Here is a 14,875-nt window from a genome sequence, read left to right as displayed (position 1 = left end):
AAGAAGGCGATGCGAACTTGATTGCGTACACTGACCACACTGCCCCACGCACCGTCAATCCTCCAAGAACTTCTGCCTTGGAAGAAACGGCCTATGCAAAGCATGCCACACACGCAGCCGGTTCAACTCGGCCTTTGTTCGTGTCCTTGTCCGAAAAGTATGCGTATACGTATGCGGGTGGGAGGTTCGGAGTTTGAACGTGCCCGATCGGACACAACAGGAGCTCGCAGTACGGACGGTCACGTTTTGTTCCGCTCGGTCGAAACGCGGGCATGTGAGCCAGACCATGGAGCGGATCATCAGGGAGCCATGATCCGTCTCACGCGGATACGCATTATCCACTCACACTCTCATTTTGATGCACTTGATAGTTGTCTTGATGAGCGGATCATGGCATCTCGTCGCAGAACCCACTTGTCGAGACCTTCTGGACCCTCGTAAGATTTGATCTGAGCATGGTCTCCCGTCTCCACACTGTCACAAGTTGTAGGCGGAAGTTACAGCGCTGATCTCTCCTTTTCCCCACGCTCCACCCACTGTGTCGCGGCGATACCGGGGCTGACCGGTCGTCTCGAAACATCAGCATGGCATTTGAAATGATCAAATCTCAAGTCAAAGTCGGTACCAAATATCGACACCAAACATGTCTATGCGCAACATCTTCGAGTTTCATCAGGTTTCGATTTGTTTGGTCAACGAAACGATTCAGATTCAGAGTATTCGTATAACCATCGACGATTTGCTTTTGCTACGCACGTCCGTTGGCGGCCTCAGTTTAGTCCGGTATGCAATGCTGCGCTGTGGTTCGCGAGTCTTGGTGAGACATGTACGAATCTAACTTGCGCGTAGCTCGCTCTAAGCAATCCGCTCACAGGAAGCAAGACCCTGCTTCTCAAGTTTGGAGCATGTTGCCATAACGTGTCATGGTCATTATTGCTGTGCTGGCATGCCAACTCAGCTGCTTGTTTATTTCTGTGCCGCGTCTTCCCTGGCAACGCCTCATGTCTGTCTGTTCCTGGTCCTTTATTGCCAATCAAGGAATTTGGTGCTCAAACAGGGAAATAGGGCGCGCCTCAGGCAGCCCCGATCTGACGATCAGATCATCTACGCCAACATGATCCGCGCATGCACGTCCAGGGTGCTGCTCGATAAACACCATATTGTCACTAAAACTTACCCAAACATGTATAATCAATGCCTATTGCTGATGTCATTCATCTGTAATCAGATTCCGTGATAAACATTTCTCACTCAGCTCACGCCGATACAAGTATGGGCCGCCTAGGAAGCTGGCCTACGAGAACACGGAATGATCGTCGACACCTTGCCAACAAGAACGGACTATGATTTGTTGTTGATAATCTGGGGCGGAGCGGACAAAGAAGACGGTGATAAGATAAGCATAATCGAGCCACATCATCAGCCACGTGCATACAGTAGTTGTGACCAGCCATGGTCATCTCCTCATTTTCCCCTCCCCCTGAAGCTTGCGATAACCGTTCCTTCCCTTCCGAGGTCGTTTGCATCATCAGCAATGTTCACTGATCGAGGTCTGGACTTGCCAGCTTCGATAAGCTGGTTCACATGATGATGCCGTCAACGGTCAGGGCGGGAACCAGGGTCTATGACATGTTCGCTGTCAAGCCGGATTCCTCGGACTCGGACACGCCTTCCTCACGCGCCGGGAGCGGAATCTTGTCCTTCCAGTCCAGGAGATCTACGACCTTACCAAGATTGGTAGATTCCATGTCGATCGCTTGGTCAACGGCTTCCTCGGATTGCCAAGCACTCCCTTTTCACTATACGGTGTTCCGCATCATTGATTCAAGTTGCCAGCTTCTTTCGACACAACAACGAGATCTCGAAACCCGATACGCAACCGTCAGGTTGTTGTGTCAGCCGACGCCTCCAAAAGCAGCAAGCTCAAAACTGATTGTGCATACGGATCCGCTCAGAACCTCGCGCCGACCCGCACCGAGGCAGCACATGTTGTGCAGGAAACTTCTAGCACGGAAGAAAGGAGCCCTGAAGTCGTTCGAGCAAAGCAGCGAAAATTTGACGGAAGAGAACTTCTATAGCGTACCATCTGCACCAGCTGGGTAGATCCTAGTTCGACGTATCTCCTTACACAACCACGTTTTCTGTCAGTTTTCCTACGGAGAATTTTCCGCCTAGTGTGCCCGGCCCACCAACAGCCAGGAAGTTTGTACACAAAAACACGGAGAAAAAGTTTTTTCCGTTTACTAGCAGGAATTTCGCATTTGGCGCAGGTATCACACCATGGTCAGGACTAGCGTGCGTGGCTGGGGGCGGCAGTACCTGTCGATGAGACCTCGGGAAGCTGGTGCCTCGTATCAGCTTCGCCCGAGCCTCGGGTATTATAAACCGCACTATCGTGAGCTTTCTGTGTTGGTGTTGAGACGCGTGCATGCCATGATGTGGAGTCTGCGGTAACATGTGTCCGCAAAGTAGTCTGCGCACACACCGCTTGGTAAGATTTCGATATGCAGCCAAATCTTCCTTTGTTGCTGTAAAGCGGCGTGATAGCATGGGTCCCACTGAAGATTCCTTCCGGTCGCTTATTTACCCATTCGTATCCTTCTCGAATAGTCGGTAGTACACAAGGCTTCGGCTTTCCCCGAAGACTACCTACTGCTGCGCCTAGACCAGGTCAAGGTAAGGTGTTGGTCATGGCAGAGGAGTGACCGCCCATGTACGGTAAACACCGTTTTCAGGAGACATGCCCGAGCTGAAAACCAAGCATGGGTGTTGTCTGCTTAGAGGGCAGTCGATCAAGCAGCTTTTGGAGAAAACGACTTCAAAAGTCATTCTTTTCATCTTTAATCGAGGCTGATCGTGTAGACCTAGAAAGGTGTCCAGTATCGAAGACGCCATGAGGAAGGTCCAAAGAAAGCTGCGCAAAGAAACCCAACTTCAGCCTACTTTAACACCTCTCCCAATCCGATAGCCGCAAGGCGGAGCCTCGTTCTTAGACTTTACCCCAAGACTCTCTGCTCCAAACAGTCTATTGACGTCTTTTGAAGCTACTGCAAACGATCTACTAGTGATCTCAGCACTTGATCAGCCAGCACACTGGGTTGTCAGACGTACTGAGTATTTTGGGCATCACTCTAGCAAATACTAGCAATGACTCTAGAGCAGACTGACACTTATATAAGATAAGCTTAGGTCGACTCATTGCTAGTAAGGGATCGTTCTCTCTATGAGAGTTATGTAAAATGCGTGCCAACAGCGCGATCGTTCCAACTTTGCATATCATCCGACACGGGATCAAAATCAAACCAGGACTGCTTAAAACTAGAGCATACTACTTTCTTAGCAAGCGTATCTTTGTGTTAGATTTATGTGTGAATGGCATCGCTTCAAGTTGACTAACCATCTGCGTTACTACTGCTCTGCTCCGGCTCTGAATGACGACTGTCTTTATTTATTTTGCCCAGATTTTCGCTCAAGATTCTCGACACCTTACCGCTAACCCTTTCTGGGCTACCTTCATCCTCCTCCTCTTTCTCTTGGTCTTGCCAGGTTCACCGGTATTTTCATCGTCGTAGTACTGATCATCATTTCTTCGCAGGCAAGAAACCAACCATCTCCCTTGTTTCTCAGTAAGGGGTTCTGTTTTCCACTCGGACCTCGCATATCCGTTGTCCAAGAACGGTAGGTCTATCTCACAGGTCTTCTATTCCAACAGTATGACAACAACGACATTGTAGGCCTGCGTAATGTGACCTCATGGAGGCGTCATGGGAGTCACTTTCCGTCAAAACACTCCGTGTCCAGCCTCGCCAGTCACAGGTTAGAACCGGGTCAATAGACGTTTGCAACCTTTGTACCCAACCACGTGGGCGGTATCGAACGACTCAGTCACAGGAATATCGGAAATCTTGTTGGACGATGGTTTCGTGCGCTTCTTCGTTGTTGCCCTAAGTTTTGTCTTATTATTCAGGTATCTTGTTACGATTCTCTCACTCTTTTGCTTACCAGCGTACTTCCTTACTTTCTTTCTTCTATATAAATAAGAGGATTTTCCTTGTACATGGAACATGAATAAATTAACCCTTCTTTCTGTCCTATACATCTCTTGCATGCTTTTCAGCTCGACACGGAAACTAGGATGTTATGCAACTATGAACCGTACTTGAGGTACTTGTGGCCGACGTAGGGGCATGTATTTGAGTGTACTGAGGGATTCATATTCTGAGGTCTCAATCCGAAGCGTACGGACAAGACACTAACTAAATAGCAGCAACAATCATGGAAAAGTCACATATACTAGACAAAAGTCGATTCTGGCAACACATTCCTAGGATCTACTAATGACATCATAATCTCCCTATAGCAATACAGATAAACTCACTGCTCAGCCCCATCTTCCTTAAAACGTGATCTAACCAGCAAATGTCTGTGAAAACCCCTCATCCTCTTTTTGCGTAGTGGTCTCACTAGTCTTCCTCTCCTCAGTGGGAGCACTGATAGGCTTGTCTTCCGTCTGCTTCTGTACCAAAGGTGCATCCTTGACGTCGTTCTCGTTGTTTATATTTGAACCGGATTCAGGGAATGCGCCAGGGGCATCTGAGGAGCCGGGCACAGTCTCAGCTACCAAGGGTTCTTCTGGTTGAAGTGCAGATGAAATCTTGGAAGTAACGGATGACAGAGTTTCCGACACTTGAGAAGCCGCCTGTTCAAGGGTTGATGGCGCCTTCTCGACTGTTTCAAGCTCAGGGCCAGGTTCGCTACCATCTTTTGATGTACTCTGTGTAAGCTGTGGTTCTTCCGACTCCGCTGAAACGGGTTGGTCCACTTCGCCCTCAGTAATTGCTGGTTGATCTGTCTTGGTCGAAGCACTGAGTGAGTGCTGTATCTGAGCCGCCATTTTTGCAGCGGGCACATCGAGACTACCATCTTCTCCGAACGTCCAAATAGCGGTGACAGGACCGAAGCTAAGCGATTGCCTCGGGACAGCGACTTCAGCAGTAATGGTAGCAGCTGCAGCTGGTGACGGAGATGCAGCAGGTTTCCTTCTTTGCGGGCCCTTAGCTCTACCCTTGCGAGCATCCGGAAGTGGTGCCGTCTCCTTCTCTGCTTCTTCTTCCTCTTCGGGTTCCTTGACCTTAGGTGGTGCGTGAGGACCAAGACCAAGTTTGCTGTTGAGGTCCTTCAGGAAGCCAGCTTGGAGAGCTGCAATCTTCGAGCCAGCGGGCCGGGCGGGGACGGGAGGCTTCGCCTTCGGCTGAGAAGCATTGTTCTCGCCTGCCTGTGACTCAACAGTTGGTACTTTCTCCGAAGAGCCGGTAGATGGCTTGCCTGGGCGAGCAGGAATCTGCGGCTTCGGACGGTCTGGAATGATGGGCGCTTTCTTGTCGTCCCCAGAAGCCTCTCTCTTAGCTGGTCGGGCTGGAACACTAGGACGAGCCGGCACCTGTGGCTTTTGGTCAATTGGCGAGTCTTCAGCATACTCATTCGAATCCTCCATCTGTGGTGTGCTGACTGTAGTTTCAAGATAGTTGTGAGACGGCGCATCTTCCCAGATGTCTTGGCTTGGGAAGCGCTGTTGCATTCCAGGGCGACCAGGCGTATCGTCTCGAACCTTCCCAAGGAGCTTGTTCTCTGCCGCAAATTGTCTAGTGTGTTCGGGGAGAAATGATTTTTGGTCTTCCTTGTTGATCTGGTTCTTGCGCTGTTCTTCTATGTTCGGGTCTTCAAAGACCTTTGCAGGACTCACATTGTCGTTGGCACCAGCAGTCCTTGGCTCTTCCGCCTCTTGAGGAGTGTCTACGGTAGTTTCGAGTTGCAGACTACCAGGCGTGTCTTCCCAGACATCTTGACTTGGGAAATGGTGGCGAGCAACACTTGGACGCTTGAGCTTGTCGACCTGAGACTTCGGTTTTTTGTTGTCTTCCTCATCCTCTGGGAACAAGGGTTCATACTCCTTGTGAGACTCTAGTGGGGTACCCCCGCGATCGAATTGTGCTGGGCTAGAGATGACGCGTTGCTGCTGCGTGCTATTGTTCCGGCTTGAGCTCCTGCTGTGCGTGCGCTGCTTTGTGACATATTGCGGGTTTCCGTCCTCGTTAAGCGTGTACTCATTGCCGTGACGCTCTAGCTCAGGTGATACAGCAGGCTGTCTCCACTCGGCGTCTGGGTGTTTCTTCAGCTCATCCGAAGCTAGGATGGGAGTGCCGTATCCACGCTCAGTAACCCATCCGCCTTTCTCAGACGTGTTGCCACCTTCAGGACCAAGATCTTCAGTTGGCGGATCATAGCCTCCGCCGTGAACCTTGCTAGCGCGGTGCGCAGGGGGATCGATATGAATGACTTCGCCTTTATCGTTGACCTCTTGGCCCGCTTCGTTACGAAGCGGTGAATCGACGTAACCACCCTTGATTGAGGCAGGGCGACCCGACGACTGCGGCCTGGGAGAGGCCATTCGCGAAGCATACTCCTCAGTAGCCCTGTAGCCGATCTGTTCGTCGGGTGTACTGACTGCATCTCGGCTGGTACCTGAAAAACCAGTTAGAAACAATTGTTTGACACGGAAGCTGTTGCCAACTTACCCATTCCAACGTCTTGAGACCTGGTGTGCACTAACTTCTCAAGGTTGTCCGCACGCCAATGGTAATCCTTCCTATTTTCTTGAATGTGAGGGCCATACTCGCCGGCCTTCTCGCGCTTGAGATCCTCGGGATGCTTTTCATACCACTTCTGCTCAAAATCGTCTGTTGAAATTTTGCCATGACCGTGCATACCGTAGCTGCCAGGAGGACCATGGAAGATTTCACGACCACTCTTGGTGCGGCCGTGATGACGACCGCCGGCTTTCTGGTGGAAACCTACTCCTTGTGTGCCGGGCTGTTGCGCATAGGGCGAAGGACTGGGAGCCTGGACATCTCCGGCGTTGCGGAACATGGGTACCTGCACACCGATCTCGGGAATGCCGTGTTCATCTTTGTCGTTATAGAGAGAGCTGGGGCGTGAGCCAGCGGAAGATCCTGAGCGACCGGACTTGGCCTGAGAGACCTTGTCGTCAACGGACAGCTGCGAGCCAAAGCCAGCGGCAGCAGCTGTCTGCGAGTCGGTCCGCGTCACGGCCTGGATCCTACTTTTCGCGGTTGAGCTGGGGACTGAGGCAGTTGGAGCATGCAAAGGCAAGTCTCCTGCCACGTTCTTCATATGTTGTGGTGAGCCGCCCTGGTTCTCGCTTGTGAGGGTCTTTGACAGATCTTCGAAACTGGCGTATTCGTTGCCTTCTTCTCCGAGCGAGGGCATGGAGACGCTCGGTGGACGCGAGGGCAGATCGGTGCTAAGACGACCGCCCTCCCTGGGCGGTCCGCCATGTACGTAGGTTGGGTCGTTGAGAGGGGAGCGGGCATATCGGTCCCCAGCTGGAGAGACGGAGCGTTCGACGCCACGCTTCGGGCGTGGAGGAATCTTGGGGACGTCCATGTGGGTGCCCGGCGCAGGAGAAGAGCTGTTCTGGGCCCGCGTGGGGCGTGGAGGTATCGTTGGTGGAGCACTCATTGTTTCTGAGTCTGTTGCTCGAGTGGGTAGGTGAGGGGTGGGTGTTGGGGAAACTACACGACGTTGAATGTCAGTGACAGAGCCGGAACATTGAATGCTTGAATTGAGCAGCGTGTGATGAGCAGTCCGGTCAGTCGAGCAGAGGAAACGGGCAGCTGTAGAAAACTGCTCAGCTCTGGCTCGGGCAGTTTCCTGCAGGCCAGGCCAATAAGCGCGGCTAGGACTTGAAGACCCAACGACGCTGGACAAAGCGGATACACTGGGTACTCACCTCGAATACGCAATTGGACTGGAGACTACAAATGAGGCTGGCAAGAGGGGCAGATAGCCAAAATGGCGCAAATGGATCGGTTTTGTGAAGCTGGGGCGGTGCACTTATGTAGCAGAGAGCTTGCGACCCGCATTTGCATCATGCCTGGGTATGGCGTATGGGCCCTGGTCTTCTGCACGCGGCTACCATCGTCACCCTCCAAAACCTGCATACCCATCACCCATGATTTGACTCGGTCAATTGCACAGTTTGGTTACCGTTGCCACATGGCAGTGTCGTGGAGAAGATGCTGTCTTGCTCGACACGTCAATGTCACTGTTGGCGGATGGAATGGAGCACTGGAGCGTCACACATCCATGGATGCTCGCCAGACGCTATCCTACATTGGGGACTATGCGACTGCAACAACCGCGTGCTCATGTTTCGCAGCCTGCGAGGCTCCAACTTGAATCGAGACTTGTGCGGATTACACTGCAAAGCCCACCATACGATATGTATCTTTGTTTGACCTACACCCATCAGCTGCGGTGAGTGTGGCAGGATCTTCAACGCCCGCGCAAGCTCCGGCACCGCTAGACCGCTAGCGTTCCCCGCGCCGAACAAGTGTGGTTCCTGGCGAGATTGTAGCAACCAGTCACCGTCATCCCAAAGGCGAGCAGATGCCAATCTATCTATGGTGGGTTTCCACAGTCGTTGGTCTGACACTGCGCGTGCTTGTCGGCGCTTTTCTAGCATGAGCGTCGAATTGACCTTTATAAACTGTTTCGTAGATGCATCTTGACTATTCAAAGCCAGAGAGGCTGAGGCGATGTTCATCATGACGAGCTTCTAGAACATCGTCATAGGGACTCGTGTGGGCCCTGCACTCGTCCCCATACATCAATACCTGTGTATAATTACGTAGGTGCCCCCACACAGCGAGAAGATATGCTTCACAGACAAATACTCAATTGTCATGGGAACATGATGAGTACCGGAGAAAAAAATGTGTCGCATTTTGGCTGCCTAGCAGTTTGACCAAGCATTTCCAAACCCAAGGGATTTTTCATACAAGATATAGCCCCCAGAACGCCCAGCTGCCGAATGATGCTACAAAGGAGTTACACCACACCCTATAACCGCTTTCCAACAGACCAAGCTCATCATGTTGGTCCTAGAGACTCCAACTGCTTCGTCGATCCTTGCGTTCTCTATATAAACAACGTGTCGTTCGTCCAAGTTCGTCGCCCATGCCTACTGCTTTGTCGTCCAGTTCCACCTCCGCCTTATATAATCATTTGTGCGACTCCTTGTCCTCCCAGTGTCTTGCTGCCCTGGAACTGCTGGCCCTTGAAGCCAGCAAGCGCGTAAAAGACGGCTGCGAGCAGTAGGAAGATGGCCGCAACAATCAAGCTAGTAGCCCGGGCGGCAATACTGGCCCATTGTATGGCGCTCATCGCCGCGTAGATGGCCGCGCGCATGTAGTTGGAGCTGAATTTACGGATGAAGGTATCGAACTTGGGTGAAGTTGGGCAAATGCGGAGGAGCAGCGGTATTTCGATGAAGATGATGATGAACGAGCATACTCTGCGAGCTGGTTAGATGTGGTTTTGTCTGGGAGAAGGCCACGGGAAACGTACAAACACACAATGCTAAACGCGATGACCCAATTGGCGTTGAAGATGTTGGCTATGCCCAGCGCAAAGCAAAGGACTATACACAACACTCCGGTCCTGCGGATGAGTTAGTATGGCATGCTGCAAGCAGTGGATATGTGCATAGCAACTGGTGTGACTGACCATTGACCATAGATACCTGTGGAGATGCCATGTCAGCAACAAGTAACAGCTTGGGCACTCGGCGTCTTACTGAAATTCCTTGACTTGAACTCTTCTGCGAGCGTCATTTTTGCGGTGCAACTACCTGTCGAATAACTCTAGCTGTGCTGGGCGATGCGCAAGGTGGTGTGTTGCAGATGTCTGGGTTGCGGTTCCGGTAGCTTTGTTGCTGGCGCAAGCTGAATGGAGCTCTTGGAAGATGTCTCACGCGAGGTTTGATATGCTTTGTTGAAATATCGTGCGCCGCGTTGGTGTACGTTGCGCTGCGTAATGTGATTGTGGCTGTGCAGTGAATAGGCTTGGACAGAGTGAATGTTGGTCGATGCCTGGCGTTGCGATGGCAATGGCTGTGTGCTTCTCTTGGTAGCTTAGCCCTCGGTCGGATCGCGGCTTCCACGTCCACGTAAACTAGGCGCTAGTGCTTGCCGAAACCGTCTTGGGCCGGCACTCAGCGCCTGAGAACTCGGACCTGCACCTTCTGTTTCAGAACATTCTGTATGGTCGCAACTGCCTCACCTTGGAATGACTGCAATCTGGCAAGCGAAGGAATCATGGAAGGCTCTCGTGCTCGCGTCTGCCGCTCTTGGCCTGACGCTTTACTATCTACATGCACAGCAAACACCGACTTCGAAATCTGCGAATACTTCTCAGGTGCATACAGAACAGTGCCAAGACAACGAAGCGATTCACGTACCAGACGCCATGGATCCGGAGGAGAGAGCGTATCATGAAGGCTTCATGCGAGAGGCTATCGCTATGGTGAATCACGCCCTTCGCTTTACAGCATTTCACCTTTATCCTAAGCCTCCATTACCGTGCTTGGATCCAATGCTGACTCATCATCGCTACAGGCTGAACTTGCACTGAAGAGTGATGAGACGCCCGTTGGCTGTGTCTTTGTCAAAGATGGCGAGGTCATTGGACGAGGCATGAACGAGACAAACCGAACTCTGAACGGTACCAGACACGCAGAGTTCGTCGCCATCGCTGGCATCTTGTCAAAGCACCCCATCAGCATCCTCAACGAGACGGACCTCTATGTCACTGTCGAGCCATGCGTCATGTGTGCATCCATGCTGCGTCAGTACGGCATTCGAGCAGTCTACTTCGGATGCTGGAACGAGCGGTTCGGCGGTACCGGAGGAGTGCTGAATATCCACTCTGAGTATGTGACCCTCGTTCTAGATAGACACATCAACTGTCCGTACTGACTCCTGTAGCCCCAGCGTTGACAAGCCCTATCCAGTCACCGGCGGCATCTTCCGAGAGGAAGCAATCATGCTGCTTCGGAAGTTCTATGTCCAGGAGAACGAGAAGGCCCCCGAACCTAAGCAGAAGAAGACGAGGGAGCTCAAGACGGAGATCCTACCCATGGACGTCCACCAGCCCAAGTCAACGCCATCCCCTGCTATCCGTACCCCAGTCAATGCGACCTCGACTGGATCCATCCCAACACTGTCTTCTCTAGCTACATCTGCTGCTGCTGCAGCTGTCGCAGTCCCCAAGACTGTGTTTCCCCCACCTGCCCAATCTCGTCCTACTTCTGCTAGCACAGCTCTCGCCTAAGAGCGCTTACGATGAATGTATGATTACACCAGATCATAGACGTTAAGACGAAGGAACGAAACGGAATATATGATAGTTTATGCCCTTTACCTTCGATAGAACATTTGTTGCTCACAATTACATGGAATCGATTTGCAAATATTGAGAATACCGTACCTGTAGCACCAGTCTCAAAGGAATCATAATTGGCAATGGAGATGAAAATGCATTTAGGATTGAACTGGGAATCAATGAGGGTCCAAATCGCCTTTGCCTTATTTCTCGCCTCCACCACCTGCAACCAATTGCACTACTAAGAAGAGAGCGAGAGCCCACCAGTACCTGTATGAAGGTCAGCATAGCCTCCGAGAGCGAGGACTGTTGCACTACGCACTTTTGCAAGAACGTCTTCTCCGGCTCTTTACCATCAAGCTTCCCCTCGGCATTGAGCACGATAGGCTTGTTCAGGACCGGTTTTGGCCCAGCATTCCTCTTCTTTATCTCCACCTCCACCTCGTCTCCGCTACCTTTCGCGCTCGTACCGAAGCCGACGTGGAAAGGTTCCCCCTTGTCATCGACATGGATAACAAACTTCTTGTGGTATCGGTCGGAGAAGCTAGCTGCTGATGTGACAATGCCCCGCCATGAGCCGGATTTTGGATCTGTAAGGCCGACGCGAAGAAGATGATCAGGCGAGTAGGAGCCTGTGGGTGGTGTGAAGGAAGCTAGACTGCCGACGGACTGGTCTGCATCGTATCCGATTTGCGCGAGCGGGATTGGGGAGGGAATTACAGCGCTGTCGGCTGAGGCTGGGACAGAGGAGATATAAAGTGTGACCGACGATGCGACCGCAAAGGGAAGTAGAAGAAGCCTTGACAATAACATCTTGGCGTGCTGGTGCGGTTGCTATCTGTATGCGCAACCGTGTTGGTTACGAGAGCTAGAGCTAGTTCAACTCAACGGCGAATCGTATCACCGACGGGCCATTCACTCAAGCGAGCCACGCTTGAGTGACCCCTCCTCCGCATCCCATATCTCCTGAGGTAAACAGTAAAATGATCCTGCACCTCCGCTTGATCCGAAATCGCACCGATGACCATGATTAGCCAGCATCCAAGACATGAACTTGCTTTGCGTGGCGTTCTTGACAGCCAACGCTGGCTCAACAGCATCCGGCATACCTCAAAAGGTGGACCCGACGCTCACGATGCCCACATTTCTCTGTCTGTCTGTGAGCAGATCGGCACTCAGGCCGACGATGACCCTGAGGACGAGTAGTCCGATTGCACAGAACGCTGGGGTTGTTGCCCCACCCCCACCGTACTAGAGCTCCCCCAGAGCTCTTATGAGCTCATCCCGCATTGACAGCTGTATTGTATCTCAACATTATTCTCAAGTCCTCGAGATTTCTGCTAGCTTTCCTCAATTCTAACACATCGCCCTTCTGACACTTCTTCATAATCGTTTGCAGCAATGGCAATTCCTTTCCGACAGTCCCAGCGCAAGCAGTCGCGTCAACTGTCGACGGACCCCCGCAATGAGCTCCACCCTCAAGTCGACCACTACATCGGTATCGATGTTGGTACTGGTAGTGCCAGAGCCTGCATCATGAATGATCAAGGAGACATCGTTGGACTGGCATCAGAGAACATTGGCCTCTGGCAACCACAGACTGGCTACTATGTACTTGATCCACGTGTGACAGTTGTTGTGATCAAAAACTAAACGAAACAGGAACAATCCACAACAGACATCTGGCGGTGCATTTGCTCTTCAGTCCGCCGAGCAATGGATCAGCACAATATCGACCAGAGTACTATCCGCGGTATCGGCTTCGACGCCACCTGCTCGCTCGCAGTCTTCAGAGATGACACTGATGAGCCTGTTGCGGTCACCGGACCCAATTTCGATAACAAAGATGGCAACGACCGCAATGTCATCCTGTGGCTCGACCATCGGCCTGTGGAGGAAACCAACAAGATCAACGCTACCGGGCATAATCTGCTCCGCTACGTTGGAGGCAAGATGTCTATCGAGATGGAGATTCCAAAGGTGCTGTGGCTGAAGAACAACATGCCAAAGGAACTATTCGATCGCTGCAAGTTCTATGATCTGACTGATGCTCTTACACATTTGGCTACTGGCAGTGAAAGCAGAAGCTACTGCAGTGTAGTCTGTAAGCAGGGCTTTGTACCGGTCGGAGTCGATGGGAGTGTAAAGGGCTGGCAGGAAGACTTCCTCAAAGAGATTGGACTTGAAGACCTATGCGAAGACAACTTCAAACGCATGGGAGGTGTTGATAAAGTGGTTTGTCCTTCGCTACTAGCACCTGACGGTACCAGCTAACATGCATGTAGAACGGACGCTACCTCACTGCTGGTGAACTTGTCGGTACACTCAGCGAGAAGGCTGCACAGGAGATGGGCCTACAGCCTGGTATCGCAGTCGGCAGTGGAGTTATCGATGCCTACGCTGGCTGGATTGGCACGGTTGGTGCCAAAGTCAAGCTCGACGAAGATACTCTCGACATGGATCAACCCAAGAATGACGTCTCACAAGCTTTCACGCGCCTCGCAGCCGTTGCCGGAACATCGACCTGTCACCTTGCCATGTCCCGTAACCCGGTCTTCGTCGACGGTGTCTGGGGTCCATACCGAGACGTCCTACTACCAGACTACTGGATGGCAGAAGGAGGACAGAGTGCAACGGGTGAATTGCTCAAACATGTAATCGAGACACATCCAGCTTTCAACGAAGCCGTGTCTGTCGCAGAAACATACAACACCAATATCTACGACTACCTCAACGAACACCTCCTCGAGATGGCAGACAAAGAAAATGCCCCACACATCGCCTGGCTTGGCCGCCACTTCTTCTTCTACGGTGATCTCTTCGGTAATCGCTCGCCCATCGCCGACCCTAACATGAAGGGCTCTGTAATTGGTCTGAGCTCCGACAAGAGTCTCGACAGTCTGGCACTATACTACTACGCAACCATGGAGTTTATCGCTCTGCAGACACACCAGATTGTCTCTGCGATGAATGCCTCCGGCCACGTTATTTCCTCAATCTTCATGTCTGGTTCTCAGTGCCAGAACAGCCTACTCATGCAACTCATGGCCACCGCATGCGACATGCCCGTTCTGATTCCACGCTATGTACATGCAGCTGTGGTGCACGGCGCGGCTATGCTGGGTGCAAAGGCAGCGAGCACCGACAAGGACGGAAACAGTGAACCGCTTTGGGACATTATGGACAGACTGAGCAAGCCTGGAAAAACTGTGAAGCCACTAGCCGACAAGACAGTCAAGAAGTTGTTGGACGCTAAGTACAAGGTGTTCCTGGAGCTGTGTGAAGGACAACAAAGGTACAGGAACGAGATCGATGCTGCTATTGCAGGTTGGTCCAGCAAGTAGTTCTCCCGAGGCGAAAACAGACAGGAATATGGCAAGGAGAGAGATGATATGCGTCGATAATTAAAGATGTATTCTAGATACCAGATCCTTTGCGAGGAAGTCGTTAGAGCATACGATGTCTCTGTAACCTAACTCCCTGCTTATGTCTCCGAAACAAAAACAATACTACACGGCTCATCTGCATGTCATTGATTTAGAGCCCCCGCCGAGTGGAGTCTGTTCATCGCTATCATTGGTGAAAGGGTATCGTACAGGGGAAATCGAAGAAGATGTGCGCTGATGCTTAA

At 51.8% G+C, this 14,875-nt stretch overlaps 5 protein-coding genes across 5 annotated transcripts; 2 read left to right on the top strand and 3 right to left on the bottom strand.

The window, feature by feature from the left end:
* Positions 1–4,408: 4,408 nt before the first annotated feature.
* Positions 4,409–7,692, bottom strand: GT037_000901 (uncharacterized protein; the record flags this gene model as incomplete). The annotated part of the gene is made up of 2 exons (XM_038925948.1): positions 4,409–6,522; positions 6,576–7,692. Coding segments are annotated over 2 exons (3,231 nt in total), but the record flags the coding sequence as incomplete, so codon positions are not given.
* Positions 7,693–9,075: 1,383 nt separating this feature from the next.
* On the bottom strand, positions 9,076–9,695 carry GT037_000900 (golgi apparatus membrane protein tvp18; the record flags this gene model as incomplete). The annotated part of the gene is made up of 4 exons (XM_038925947.1): positions 9,076–9,376; positions 9,430–9,522; positions 9,589–9,604; positions 9,659–9,695. 4 exons carry the CDS (start codon positions 9,693–9,695, stop codon positions 9,076–9,078), a joined length of 447 nt encoding a protein of 148 aa, XP_038791803.1.
* A 454-nt stretch (positions 9,696–10,149) lies between these two features.
* Positions 10,150–11,193, top strand: GT037_000899 (trna-specific adenosine deaminase subunit tad2; the record flags this gene model as incomplete). The annotated part of the gene is made up of 3 exons (XM_038925946.1): positions 10,150–10,386; positions 10,479–10,792; positions 10,848–11,193. The coding sequence occupies 3 exons, from the start codon at positions 10,150–10,152 to the stop codon at positions 11,191–11,193; spliced, it is 897 nt and encodes a 298-aa protein (XP_038791802.1).
* A 254-nt stretch (positions 11,194–11,447) lies between these two features.
* Positions 11,448–12,057, bottom strand: GT037_000898 (uncharacterized protein; the record flags this gene model as incomplete). Its single annotated transcript, XM_038925945.1, has 2 exons — positions 11,448–11,514; positions 11,567–12,057. 2 exons carry the CDS (start codon positions 12,055–12,057, stop codon positions 11,448–11,450), a joined length of 558 nt encoding a protein of 185 aa, XP_038791801.1.
* A 588-nt stretch (positions 12,058–12,645) lies between these two features.
* Positions 12,646–14,588, top strand: GT037_000897 (pentulose kinase; the record flags this gene model as incomplete). Its single annotated transcript, XM_038925944.1, has 3 exons — positions 12,646–12,855; positions 12,907–13,479; positions 13,530–14,588. The coding sequence occupies 3 exons, from the start codon at positions 12,646–12,648 to the stop codon at positions 14,586–14,588; spliced, it is 1,842 nt and encodes a 613-aa protein (XP_038791800.1).
* Between the last annotated feature and the right edge of the window lie 287 nt (positions 14,589–14,875).

The sequence above is a fragment of the Alternaria burnsii genome, assembly GCF_013036055.1.
Source record: "Alternaria burnsii strain CBS107.38 chromosome Unknown 705, whole genome shotgun sequence".
Classification (NCBI taxonomy): Eukaryota; Fungi; Ascomycota; class Dothideomycetes; order Pleosporales; family Pleosporaceae; genus Alternaria; species Alternaria burnsii.
The sequence above is the reverse complement of the archived record's forward strand: the minus strand, read 5'-3'. Positions and strand labels throughout refer to the sequence as shown.